The sequence below is a fragment of the Motacilla alba genome, chromosome 1A (genome assembly GCF_015832195.1).
Source record: "Motacilla alba alba isolate MOTALB_02 chromosome 1A, Motacilla_alba_V1.0_pri, whole genome shotgun sequence".
In the NCBI taxonomy this organism is placed as follows: Eukaryota; Metazoa; Chordata; class Aves; order Passeriformes; family Motacillidae; genus Motacilla; species Motacilla alba.
The window spans coordinates 48,374,069-48,387,107 of record NC_052031.1 but is presented as its reverse complement, the minus strand read 5'-3'; the positions used below and the strand labels follow the sequence as shown (position 1 = coordinate 48,387,107).

At 44.4% G+C, this 13,039-nt stretch overlaps 1 protein-coding gene across 3 annotated transcripts in view; it reads left to right on the top strand.

Moving 5' to 3' along the window:
• ACO2 (aconitase 2) overlaps positions 1-13,039 on the top strand; it is a 30,570-nt gene extending 17,531 nt beyond the window's left edge. For all 3 annotated transcript variants that reach the window (XM_038153754.1, XM_038153753.1, XM_038153755.1), the window contains exons 4-18: positions 82-174; positions 2,106-2,264; positions 2,470-2,620; positions 3,880-3,984; positions 4,241-4,332; positions 4,613-4,718; positions 5,840-5,997; positions 7,057-7,130; positions 7,829-7,940; positions 8,120-8,242; positions 8,445-8,600; positions 10,566-10,757; positions 11,583-11,715; positions 12,021-12,142; positions 12,541-13,039. In XM_038153754.1, coding sequence (XP_038009682.1) covers positions 82-174; positions 2,106-2,264; positions 2,470-2,620; positions 3,880-3,984; positions 4,241-4,332; positions 4,613-4,718; positions 5,840-5,997; positions 7,057-7,130; positions 7,829-7,940; positions 8,120-8,242; positions 8,445-8,600; positions 10,566-10,757; positions 11,583-11,715; positions 12,021-12,142; positions 12,541-12,684 — 1,920 coding nt within the window. In that variant the 3' untranslated portion in view covers positions 12,685-13,039. The remainder of the gene's footprint in view (positions 1-81; positions 175-2,105; positions 2,265-2,469; positions 2,621-3,879; positions 3,985-4,240; positions 4,333-4,612; positions 4,719-5,839; positions 5,998-7,056; positions 7,131-7,828; positions 7,941-8,119; positions 8,243-8,444; positions 8,601-10,565; positions 10,758-11,582; positions 11,716-12,020; positions 12,143-12,540) is intronic.

The window sequence follows — 13,039 nt, the reverse complement described above, 5'->3', positions numbered from 1 at the left end:
AAGGAATGTGTTTGAACGAGCTTTTGATGTATGGAAGAACAAAATGTGGTACTAATGCTCTGTGCTTCCCTGTGTGAATAGGACATAAACCAGGAGGTGTACAACTTTCTATCAACGGCTGGTGCCAAGTATGGAGTGGGATTCTGGAAACCTGGGTCAGGTATCATTCACCAGGTAAAGTGTGTGTGTGTTTGCCATCTTTGAACATGCAGTAGGTGTTTTACCTTAGGGTGGAGAGAGAACTCAAGCACAAATCTTTAGAGAATTTTACTGGTTTAGGGAAACAACTTGCTTTGTTCCAGGCAGGCGAGGTTTCTTACTTGCTCTCTCTCAGTTATCTTGACCACAGTGGGGTTTTTTTTAAAGGTTATTTTGGTCAAACTGTAACCTGATGTATCATTAGGTAGTGCCAACAGCATGCCATGTGAATTACAGAAGCTTGAAATACCTTAACTCCTTGTGGGCTGGCTCCTCTTAGTACAATTCAGACAGTACGGTGAGGTCATGAAGCTGGCTACATAGGGTTAATGTGAATTGCTTTTGTTGGTAAGGAAAGCAGCCTTGGGAACATACTTTTTTAAGGATTATTATGTATGCATTTAGTTCTATAAAACCCAGAAGAGTATATGAGGACACAACAGAGCAGCATACTTCAAGTACTCAGGAGTGGCAACACATAAGGAGTTGCTAGGTGAATTTGAATAAAATGCAAAACAGTTTCCAAGTCTGAGATTCTCTTGTTATTACACTTGGATCTAAAAAAGAATATGACAGTCCCAAAATAATTTACCACTTAATGAGGCTTTTTTTTTTTTTTTTAAACAAACACCTCTGTCAGGATGTCCCTAACTTGCTTGTGGGTTATTTGCTTTGAGGGTCCAGTAGTCATTTTTCATTGTTCCTCTGAGTCTCAGGCAGCAAAAGTTGAAGAGCAGCATGAAGCAAAAAGAGTGGAGAGGAGAATGGATGATTGGTGAGCATCCTGTCAGCAGGGAACTCGTGACCAGGTGCAGTCAAGAGCTCTCTGCTACGTTTTCTTAGCTACAAAATGAGTTACTAAGGTTACCTTAACTTAATGTGACGCAACAGATGAACTCTTCAAAAGGTTATGGGAGCACCTCAGGTCATTTGTGTTCCAAAAGCACTCGTAACATCTGTCATGCGGCAGCATAGTCCGTGCTGTGGTTACCAGTCTTCTTGTGGCTGACTTTCTCTGGCTGGAGGAAACCGGTCCTGTTGAATAGCTTCAGAGTACAACTGTGCCAAAGTGAGGCCTTGAGAGTGACCTTTCTCACAGAAATATGTTGATGTGGCTACAAGTATATAAAGCTGAAAGTTCTGAAAGCAAAGCCTTGGTCTTTTTGGTAAAGGACTGCCTTAGTTCTGTTCAAGCTGTTCCATGATGCATGTGCTGTGAGTTCTGTGCTTCCCACAAAGGCTGTTCCTAGTGTTGGTGTGGCACACATGCAGTGAGAAGTTCATTAGCTTGAGTTCTCTACAGTGTTGCTACCACAGAAATCTAATTTTTTTCTTGAAGAACGGTTTTGTGGTTTTGTTAATAGTTGAAAAGTCTTGCATGGAACTGGTAGCATCAGTAAGGGAAGGGAGTGTCTTGATGAGAAGTTCCTCTACATAATTGAGTTTTGGCTGGCAGCATGGATTGAGGAGCCTGTTGGTATTCTACTGCTATGGGGCACAAAGGCTACAGAAGGTCTCGCTAGCATTGTATAAGTGAACTGACTTGCTCAGCTGTTAATTAAGGGTATGGAGATTATGGAACAGACTCTTGAGGCCTAACAAAGGTGGCGCCTTAGCAAAAGCCTAAACTGGAAGGAAAAAGAGGAGATTGTTTTCTAAATTTTTTTATTATCCTGGGATGAGCAGGGATCCTGGGGCTGAGACTTGGTACCTTGTTTTGTCATTATATCTTCCACAAGGAGTTTGAAACAAAAGAGAATTTCCAATCCAACACAAATTCAGTTATTTTCTTGCTACTGAAATCTGCAAATACAAACTGATCTAAACTCTTGTTTTTGTTTTCTTTCTGCTGTCTTCCCCTCCTTTCCCACAAAACAAGCAAGCAAACAATCCATTTTTATTTTCAGATCATTCTGGAGAACTACTCCTACCCTGGGGTTATGCTGATCGGCACAGATTCACACACCCCCAACGGAGGTGGCTTGGGGGGAATCTGCATTGGTGTGGGTGGAGCTGATGCTGTGGATGTCATGGCAGGAATCCCTTGGGAGCTCAAATGCCCAAAGGTAGGAGCAGAAGGAATATGAAGCTTTGATGTCAAGGGTGAGATATATGATGTGTAAGGAGCATCGATTTTCAAGCACTGTATATAAGGCACCAGATACCATTGCAGTGTGACAGGATTATACCCCACAGCAGAACTATATGCTGTTATCTTTCTGACAGGAAGTGGTGACAGTATTTTTTTTCCCCCTCGTTGATGTTGCTCAGGTTATTGGTGTAAAACTGACTGGCAAGCTCTCAGGCTGGACTTCTCCTAAAGACGTGATCCTGAAAGTGGCTGGCATCCTCACTGTCAAGGGTGGAACGGGCGCCATCATTGAATACCATGGGCCGGGTGTGGATTCGATCTCCTGCACAGGTAAGTCAACACAGATCTCTTATCTGAGTGGATTGTTGGTGGAGCTGGATATAGAGCTGTCTGTGGAGGCTGGGAAGGGAACCAAACAAGAAGTACTAAATGTTCTCCCTTAGCCTAGCCCGGCAGTTTGTACATGGCAAACTGGAAGAGCGGTGTAACAAGATAGCGCTCCCTCTCAGTGAAGAAGTGACTTCTCTCCATTAAATCTTCTTGTGATTTTGAGAACACGGAATGGTTAATTGTGAAGAATCCTGTAAGATGGTGTGTCAGGATAAGAATAAGCGTGAATGTATTCCAATGTAAACTTAGAGGGTGGAGATGTCAGCAGTAAAGGAATGACATATTCATTTCAGCCTAAAATAGACTGTGAATAGGAAAAAAAAACAGGGTAATGGGAATATATGTGTGACAGCTGCTAGACAAAGAGCAGAGGTTCTGAGACCAGAAGGCAGTTTATAACACACGGTTTATACTAGCTAATTATGGATCTTAGGCGCTGAATTTGAACTAGCAAAAATTGTAGTTCTCTGTAATATGCTGGTTAGGACCAAATTGCAAGAAACATCTTCCTTTAGCTTGATGTGCAGCCTCAAGCTGGACTTCTCTCAATTTGCATGACTTGACTACAACTTGGAATACTTGGTTTACAAACTGAGAGCAATTTTGGATTTTTCTTCTATGAAATCAGAGGAATTTTATATCTGCTTCTAGCTTGTTAAATGTAAAGCAGGAGCTCCTACAACTTCATTGCTGTGTCCTTGAAAGGGACAGTCGATCCCAGTGCTGTAAGCAAATATTTGGGATTTTTTTATTGTGTTCCATCACTGGAAGCATTTTATTCAGCCCACTAAATTTCTCACAAATGTCTGGCTCCTCCAGTGAAGACAAATGAGATGGTAAGGAGGGACAGGACACTCATTGCAGGTAGCAGAGACACTGCTCACTGCTGTAAATTATTTGATGCTCAGTGCAAACAGGAATTCCTTGTTATTTCAGTATCTGCATGTATCAGTAGCAAGAAACTTTTGGCTCATTCCTTCCACAAGAGTCTGGTCACAGGTCCTGTATTGATCAGAAACATAGAGGGCTGACCCAGCCATTATGTTGTCAGTGTCCTCTCAGCTGTAGCTTTAGGTTTCTGTGGCTGATGCCCTGATCTCTCTTAGCTTTGCTGTCTTTTGCATATACTGACTTCTGGAGAATTGGGTGGCCTTGGACTTTCTCATTTGACCCTGTGGTCTCTTCTCCCACTTCTCTAGGAATGGCAACAATCTGCAATATGGGGGCTGAAATCGGAGCTACCACGTCAATCTTCCCTTACAATGAACGCATGAAGAAATACTTGGGCAAGACTGGGAGAGCTGGTAAGAGGATTTGGGGATTGAAGTGGGTAGAAGTATGGGTTCAGGTGAAGGTGTATTCTGGGAGCAGTATTCTCCTACAGTGTTGTCTGATGAGATTTTTGATCTTGTGTGCTCCTGTAGGTCATCTGCTACAAGCAGGCAGTCTGTAGATGAAGTGGCTGGGGAATTACGCAGTTGACCCCCCTGTGTTTTCTATACTTTTTTATCTCCCTCATGTTTGCTGCACTTTTCACATCTTCCTTCTTTCTTATTCCAGATATAGCTGCACTGGCGGATGAATTCAAGCAACATTTGGTACCAGATTCTGGTTGTCAGTATGACCAGGTGATAGAAATCAACCTCAGTGAGGTAAGGCTTCATTTCTTCTTGCCATCTTGAATGCTGTGATGTGACTCTGCTTTGTGTGACTGAAGACCAATCTGGGAGTTTGCAACACCCCTGGTGCTGTTCTAGAACATGTAAAATACATTCAGGTCTGCTTCACCTGCAGTTTGTGCTCCAGTTTTCATGTAGGAGAATCTTAGTTAAACAACTTCCACACAGAGCTGTGAAAGGAATTGATTTGCTGCTGTGTTTTGGGGTTATTCTTTGCTGCTGTGATTTCTGACTTTGTCACTGTTTCTTAAAGCTGAAACCACATATCAATGGACCTTTCACACCAGACCTGGCGCACCCTGTGTCAGATATTGGTGCTGTGGCAGAAAAGGAGGGCTGGCCTGTTGATATCAGAGTTGGTGGGTAGCATTTGCTCTTTCCTCTGCCTTTGTACTTGTGGCATAAACATTGTTGTCTTGGCATAAGTTGTTGGTCACATAGCTTGGGATCCAGTTTTTTCACTGCTGCTACTGCTGCTGTCTGTCCTTTGACTTTGGTGCAGTGTCATCTGTTCATGGCCATGTGAATTTTCTGGGAAAAGTAGTGACTGCATGGGCCAAATGTGTAGGTTGAGATGCAGGATAATAGAAGGGATTTTAATCTGAAGAGGTAGACCAGGTTTCTTCCATTTTTGAAACGTTTGAATGTTTGGATTGACAGGAATGTTACCCATTGAAGATCGTTTTTATTAAAAGTCTGTGGTATGGATTTACTTGTTGCAGAGAGTTGTCAGGAGCATGATTGTCAGCACTCCCAGCAGTTGGCTGTTGAACTCTTGGGACTTAGTAAAGTTAGTAATTGCTGTCCTAAAAAGCAGGCTTGGAAATTTCTGTGCTTGCTTTTGGGATGGTAACTTGTGGGCTGACTTCTCAACTGTTGCTCGTGGAGTGGAGGAAGGAATGAAAAGAATGGAAATACATTGTAAAGCCATGTCCCAGGTGGGAAGTGTATTATATTGTAGTGTTACAAATAGGATACAGTTACAGTAGCTGTAACTGAGAGAGAATTTTTATTTTGCTGCTTAGCGCCAGAATGCTGTCACGATGGTACAGCATGTCCTTGTGTGGTCTTCATACTGTACTGAAGATGTTTTCTTTTCATCATTTTCCTCCATTTCTTGCCATCTTGATTTAAAGCTTTTTCTGTCTTTGTGGAACAATACCTCTCTTTGGTTATTTGCTTAACCAAAGTGCAAATAGGTGACACTGAGGTGTTGTAAAACAGTAATGTAGTCAGATTAGACTAGGGACTGAGTAGTGTGTTCTGACTGTGCAACTTCCAGAGCTGGACAAGGGACTGCTTGTGACCACAGTATATTGCTGGGAGGCTTGGCAGTGTTGGTACCTGAAACCCTTTCAGATTCCTTATCAGCAGATAAGGTGGTTATCCCTTGTTTGTTCTTCGGGGAGACGGGTCAGGGAGAATCTTCCAAGTACCAGGGCTGCAGTAACCACCCCACTGTTTCTGTCAAACACCACAGGCTTGATCGGCAGCTGCACCAACTCCAGCTATGAGGACATGGGACGCTCTGCAGCGGTGGCAAAACAGGCGCTTGCACATGGATTGAAGTGCAAATCCAAGTTCACAATCACACCGGGGTCAGAGCAGATCCGTGCCACCATTGAAAGAGATGGTTATGTGAGTATGGCTGCTCTTTGCACTTCCGAACAGAAAGGCTTAAATTCTTCAGGACAGTACTCGGAGGGCCGAGTTAACTAATGGAAACCTCCTAAACTTTGTCTTCACTTATTGTTTGAGGTGCAATTACTGATGTAGTAACTGGTCTTGTGCTACTGTGCCTGTGGGTCCTGCCATCATCTTGACAGTGTTCTGATCTGATATCTTTACTGCCTGGGCATGTAAAAACAGGATTAGAAATGAACAGGGCTGAGGCAGTTGACAGGAACTGGGGCCCTGAGGAGAGAACAAGCAGAGCAAGGGATACCTCATGCTCCTGGGATTCTGTAGATGGCCATGGCTGACAAAAGGCTGCAATCCACTTTTATCCCAATATATAAAGAGAGCATGCTCTTTTGTTGGAAGGTGGTTCCCAGTTTATGGCAAAACCAAATTTATGGCAAAACTCATATTGGCTTTAAAAGGAATGTTTCTGTTGAGGAACTGTTACCTACTTTCTTCATTTTTTTTTCTGTGCAGAAGATGTTATTTTAATTAGCTTTACTATTTAGTAAATTTTAGATGCTGTCATAGTGCGAGGACCAAACCTTTACATATGGATATGTCCAGCCAACGTTTGATGGCTCTTCCAACCAAGTCAAACCTTTCCTTACCAGCTGCCCCCTTAATTGAGTTGTTTGCTGAGTAGACTGAGCAGGCACACATACTTGCCTGCACTGTTGCCAGTTCTCTCCTTACATGGACAGGAAGTCTATAGAATATTAATCAAACTAGACACTGCCCTTCAGTCAAATGTCTGCAAGTAGCTGGATTGCTCAAGTTGAAGCAGGTAGAGAATGGGACCATCATGGCAAAATATCCTGTGCTCTGCCCCAGTGTTAACTTATAGTCTTCCTGGGGTCAAACCCCATGTATTTATAAAAGTGACTCAAAACTGAAACAAGGAAGGGAATTTTCTCAGGCTCGGTGCACCCTGTTAGTGTCTTCTTCCTCCAAAAGAGCAACCCCAGAGACTCATTCCAGGCATTCTGTGGTAACAAAGTTGTTTTCTGTCCCCAGGCAAAAATCCTGCGAGAAGTTGGAGGGCTGGTTCTTGCTAATGCTTGTGGGCCATGCATCGGCCAGTGGGACAGGTAAAATGAAAGATGGACCTCACTCTAGCTCTGTATCTTTTAGCTTCCAGAATGCTCTGTGAAGCTGATTTGATTATAAATACAACACACTGGAAATTAAATGTTTAAAAACTAACTAGCCATAGCTGTCTGGTGTGTACTGGAGGAGGCGAAAAGAAGGACTACAGATTTATATTGAGCCTTTAGGTGAATAAAGCTGCAGAATGGACACACATTCTGGAGGCTTTTTGTAGAAGGCAAAGAATGGGGAGAAAGATTTGTCGTCTGTGAGAAGGTGGACTGAAGTTTGTATGGGCCCTTTTAAATAGGAAAATTAAATTGGTTCAACTTCAGTCATTGGAGTGGCAGGAGGAATAATTGCCAATAGAAGGGATGGGAGGCACATTTTTATGTTGCTTTATCATGGCTGACCGTGGGATATCCAAAGGCAATATGCTTAGTTGATTATTGTTTGGACAGTTCAACAGTGAACAACATGGGCTGTGAACAACATGGGCTGCTGCAGGAATCAGTGTTTGACTTGGGTTTGCATTCATTCATTTTAGGTCTGTGCTTAAGGGGGGAAAACATGTACAGGCACCAGCTCATGTTTCTAAGATAGTGATTGCTGCCAAAACCAAGCTGGGGGATTCTAGCAGTGAGACATCTAGAAGCAATATTCCATTTGGATCTGATGAGCATGTTTGCTTCTTTCCCAGGAAGGACATCAAGAAAGGAGAGAAAAATACAATCGTTACATCCTACAACCGGAATTTCACAGGGCGCAATGATGCCAATCCAGAGACTCACGCATTTGTGACTTCTCCAGAGGTAAGAAACAGCCAGAGGAGGGGCTGTGGAATAGTTCAGGGCACCTGCAGAAGAGGCCCAGTGTGCCTCGTTTAGTAGCTTTTGGCTGGTGGCTTTGAGACTTAGATGTAGGGCTTTCAGGTGAAGTGATGGGAGGTAGAATATGCCTTTAAATTTATCTTTTTTTTTTTTTCTTTCAGATTGTCACAGCCCTGTCCATTGCTGGCACTCTAAAATTTAACCCTGAGACAGATTACCTGACAGGAGCAGATGGGAAGAAGTTTAAACTAGAGGCACCTGATGCAGATGAGCTGCCCAAGCTGGTAACTGCTCTGTCTGGGGGCAGAGGGAGGGAAGACCTGACACTAGCAGTGTTTTCTTAAAACTGAGGGAACCTGCAGGCACTGACCTCTTTCTTGACACATGCTGGTAGAGCTAAAATAGGTGCAGTTGCCTGTATTGGCTTGTTCTTCACATGCTGTTGGGGATGGCTGAGGCTGATGATTTTCCTTTCTTCTTTGGAAGGAGTTCGACCCAGGCCAGGACACCTATCAGTACCCTCCCAAGGATGGCAGTGGGCAGCACGTGGATGTGAGCCCCACCAGCCAGCGTCTCCAGCTTCTTGAGCCCTTTGATAAGTGGGATGGCAAGGATCTAGAAGACATGCTGATCCTCATCAAGGTCAGGAACAAAGTGGGGGAGCATCAGCAATGACAGGTCTGCTTGAACAGGGTTTGCATAGCAACTGCTAGAAGCTTTGGATGTGCCTTTGAGATACCTGATTCCCTCCCCTACAATCGTGTTGTTACAGAAAGGGAAGCAAGGGGTCTTCCTTTGTTCCAGGTGTTTCCTTCTGATACTTCTTTCTGTTACAACTAAGTGACTCTTCTTTGGGCTAGTGGTTTGCTAGTACTGTGCAAAAGCAAGCTTGTTATAGCATGTAATATGATCCTGTCCAAACCATGCAGTCTGCAGAATTTGTCCCAGTTACAACCTGCAATAAAAAGGTGGATGGGTTCTTTAATTGGCATCTCTAATACTGACTGTTCTAAGATGAATTTTGTCTGAAATTAGGTCGTTGGGAACTTCTCATCCATCAGTATGCATGTTCTCTTCCCACTCTTAACAATGTGAAGAAAAATTACTTCACACTTGTTAAACATTGCAATTTGGTCTTTCAGTGGAGACATGGGTTTCTCCTCACTGCTTGAGGTGAGTTAACAGATGGGAACTTCAGTTGATATGGTGAGGGGTTCTGAAATGCAATCCCTTATGAACTGACCTTTGGGAACATTCCTGATTCTCAGTGACAGAGTTGGATGTACTCCCAGGGCCCATACTGCTGTGCAAAAGTTTTTGATATAGGCGATTCCTTTATAAGCACTTTAGAACTTAACCAGTTGGAAGGCCATTATCTCTGATTGGGAATTCTGTTCTTACAAGCTGAGAAGGCTTATGTGCAGTTTGGAAACTTAGAGGGTAACACTTGGCATCTTGTTGAAGTTCCCCAGCAGGAAGGTTGGGCTGTAGCAGGAAGGGCTTAATTGCTTTTTGTACCTGAACAGCCTACTGCTGAGGGAAGTGAGGACACAGCAGGAGATGTCATGGCTAAGCTAATTTTTGTAATTTACCCTTTGGAAAAAGAATGTTCTTCTTACCCAATGCGTGCAGAATGACCACTGTGTTCTGCTTTAGAGGGCCTTGAATCTGTAACTGATGTGCTTTTCTGGGGTTTAGGCCTTTAAAAAGAGATATGATGATCACAGAATGGGTTAGGTTGGAAACCACCACAGAAGGTCATCTGGCCCAACCTCCCTGCTCAAGCAGGGTCATCCCAGAGCACGTGGCACAGGATTGTGTCCAGATGGTTCTTGAATATCTCCAGTAAGGGAGACTCCACAGCCTCTCTGGGCAATCTGTTCAGTGTGGTCACTGCACAGTAAAGAAGTTCTTCCTCGTTCAGGTGGAACTTCCTGTGCCTCAGTTTCTGCTCCATTGCCTCGTGTCCTATTGCTTGGCACTACTGAGCAGAGCCTGGCTCCACACTCTTGACACCCTCTCTTCAGATACGTACAGATACTGTAAATGACAGGTCCCCTCTGATTTGTCTCTTCTTGAGGCTGAACAGGAGATGGTCCAGTCCCTTAATCACCTTTGTTGCCCTCCCCTGTAGCTGCTCTAGGGGCTCCATGCCTCTCTTGTACTGGGGAGCCCCAAACTGGACACAGCACTCCAGAGGTGGCCTCACTAGGGCTGACTAGAGGGACAGGATCACTTCCCTTGACCTGCTGGCAATGCTCTTCCTAATTCACCCCAGAATACCATTGGCTGTCTTGGCCACATGGGCACACTGCTGGCTCATGGATTGCTTATTGTCTACCAGGACCCCCAGGTCTTTCTCTGCAGAGCTGCTTTCCAGCAGCTGGTGCATGGAGTTACTCTTTCCCACGTGCAGGACCCTGAACCTGCCCGTGCTGAACTTCAGACTGCCCACCTCTCTGACCTGTTGAGGTCTCTCTGAAGGGCTGCAGAGCCCTCTGGAGTGTCGACCACTCCTCCCAAATAATGCTTCACAGTTACGAGTATTGAGGAAGGGTCAAGTACATTGTCCATCCTGAGACATTCTTCTCTTCTGCTATGCTTTAGGTAAAAGGGAAATGCACCACTGATCATATTTCTGCAGCCGGACCATGGCTCAAATTCCGTGGCCATCTGGACAACATCTCCAACAACCTGCTCATTGGCGCCATCAACATCGAAAATGGCAAAGCCAACTCTGTGCGGAACGCGTTAACCCAGGAGTTTGGCCCAGTCCCAGACACAGCCCGTTACTACAAGGTGAGACCTTCCCCTGACAGGCCTATTTTAAGAAGATGTTTACACTTTGGGCAGTCTGTACCAAATATAAGGATCTCGCCCTCCTGCTCTCAAGTAACAGCAGCTGCAAATTCATTCAGCATTGAGGCATTTTCTTGGTACTTTCTCTAATGATTCCAGTTCCTGTAGGAGATTTTGTCCCTACCTGCTATGGGGAAGAGGGAGGAAGATCTTGTGACTCAGAGGGGACCAGAAATCATAGACGAAAGAGGAACACCTTTAGGCTCTGCACACCTTACAGGGCATGGGTGCCATCAGACTAACTAAATCTTGCCTCCTGGAATGCTTCACCTGTGACTAGTCTAATGTTTAAATAAATTATAGTCTTATCCCCTTTATTCTTTAACACTAGGCTTCAAATCTCAAGAAATGTCCTTTTACCCTCTGGACAACTTGGCAGTTGTTTCCGATTGGCTCTTTCAGTAGAGAGAAGTTAAAATTTTCCATATCCCTTCCAGAAGTAGAGCAGAGGTCATGGCTCATGCAAACACGGGTCTGGCATAGCATGATGGAAGGAGAGGTGGCAGGAAAAGGAAGGAAAATATTTGCTCTGAATCTGAGCAATCTTCCTCAGCCCTTGTCAGCAAGGATGGCAGTGCCTAACTACCCTGAAGCACTAAACTCCTTATTTCTCTCCTTTCTCAGAACCCAAAGGAATCTTTGGGAGAAGGTGTCATAGCATAGCAATGTCAGTGAAGTACTGAAATTAGATATGTGGGTGGGTATTAATTGTTAATTCCTCACTTGAGTAGCTGCACAAATGTAAATCTGTGTCTTTTGTCACAGAAAATGGGTATCAAATGGGCAGTTGTTGGGGATGAAAACTATGGTGAGGGATCAAGCCGGGAGCATGCAGCACTGGAGCCACGTCACTTGGGAGGAAGGGTCATCATCACCAAGAGCTTTGCCAGGATCCATGGTGAGTCAGGCTTCCCCTGTGGTGTTTGTAAACAGGATGTGTTCAGCTTGAGTGGAAGTGGTGTTTATACCTTGCCCAGGGCTCAACACCTACAGGCATGAACCCTCGCTGCTGACAGATGGCCAGGTCCCTCCTGTCAGGAGTCCTGTTACATACCTAGTTGGATATGCCACAAACAACGGATATGCTGATTTTGCTACAAAGATAGTAATCGTTGTTGGAATAGTAGCCTGAGCAGCCAGAAGGTAATCATGCTTCCCTGGAGTGGGATGTTACAAGTGTGGTTGGTGGTTTGTTCTCCACAGAAACCAATCTGAAGAAGCAAGGTCTACTGCCTCTCACTTTTGCTGATCCAGCAGACTACAACAAGATTCATCCTGTGGATAAGCTGAGCATTGTGGGGTTGAAAGACTTTGCACCTGGAAAGGTAACTGTCTGGGTGTCTTGTCATGCACTTGGGGGCAGGAATGTGCCACTGATGGGGATCAGTGGGGAGTTGTGTGCTCGTGAGGCAGCACTGGCACTGATGAGCAGCACAGCCTGCCAGCCAGGTGAGACACAGTGGGCTGGGAGACACAGGGCAAGTCAGAATCAGTGGTGTTCTGAATAGTTCAGAGAAACCTTCGTACAGTACTCTGAATTCCTGGACCTGTTGACTTAAGCATGAGTGTTCCCTAGAAGGAACTGCAGCCTCACTTTTATGTTAAGATCCACCCTGAGCTGGAATTTTCCCTTTTCAGCCTTTTAAAACCATGTAGAATTTTTCCTACAGATAACCTTCTCCCTTTAAAGAGAAGGGAAAATAAAACTGTCTTCTTCCTTTAGCCTCTGAAATGCATCATCAAGCATCCCAACGGCAGCCAAGAAACAATCATGCTGAACCACACCTTCAATGAGTCGCAGATCGAGTGGTTTCAGGCTGGCAGTGCCCTGAACAGAATGAAGGAGCTGCAGCAGAAATCAAGCTAAGTGCGCACAATGCCCCAGTGCACTGGACTCGATTCAGCTTTGGCATTTTCATGAAAGTGCAATTCCATGCCTACTCTTGGAATAAATGTCTGATCAAATGTAACCATAGCTTCCTTTTTGTTATGGTACTTCCTCTTCACTGACACTATGAAAAGGGAGTGCAGCTAGGCTTACTTTTGTCTTTTAAATTCCCCAGCTTCCTTTTTCTATTTTGGCTCAATTTCAGTTCTCACACAGTTATTTATATTTGGAAATAACCAGCAAAGGTGGGTTTGTCTGCTCAGTTGGTTGTTTTCTGCCCATTCACTTTACTGATGGCTAAAGATTTAAAATGAAAATAAAGAATGTGACCATC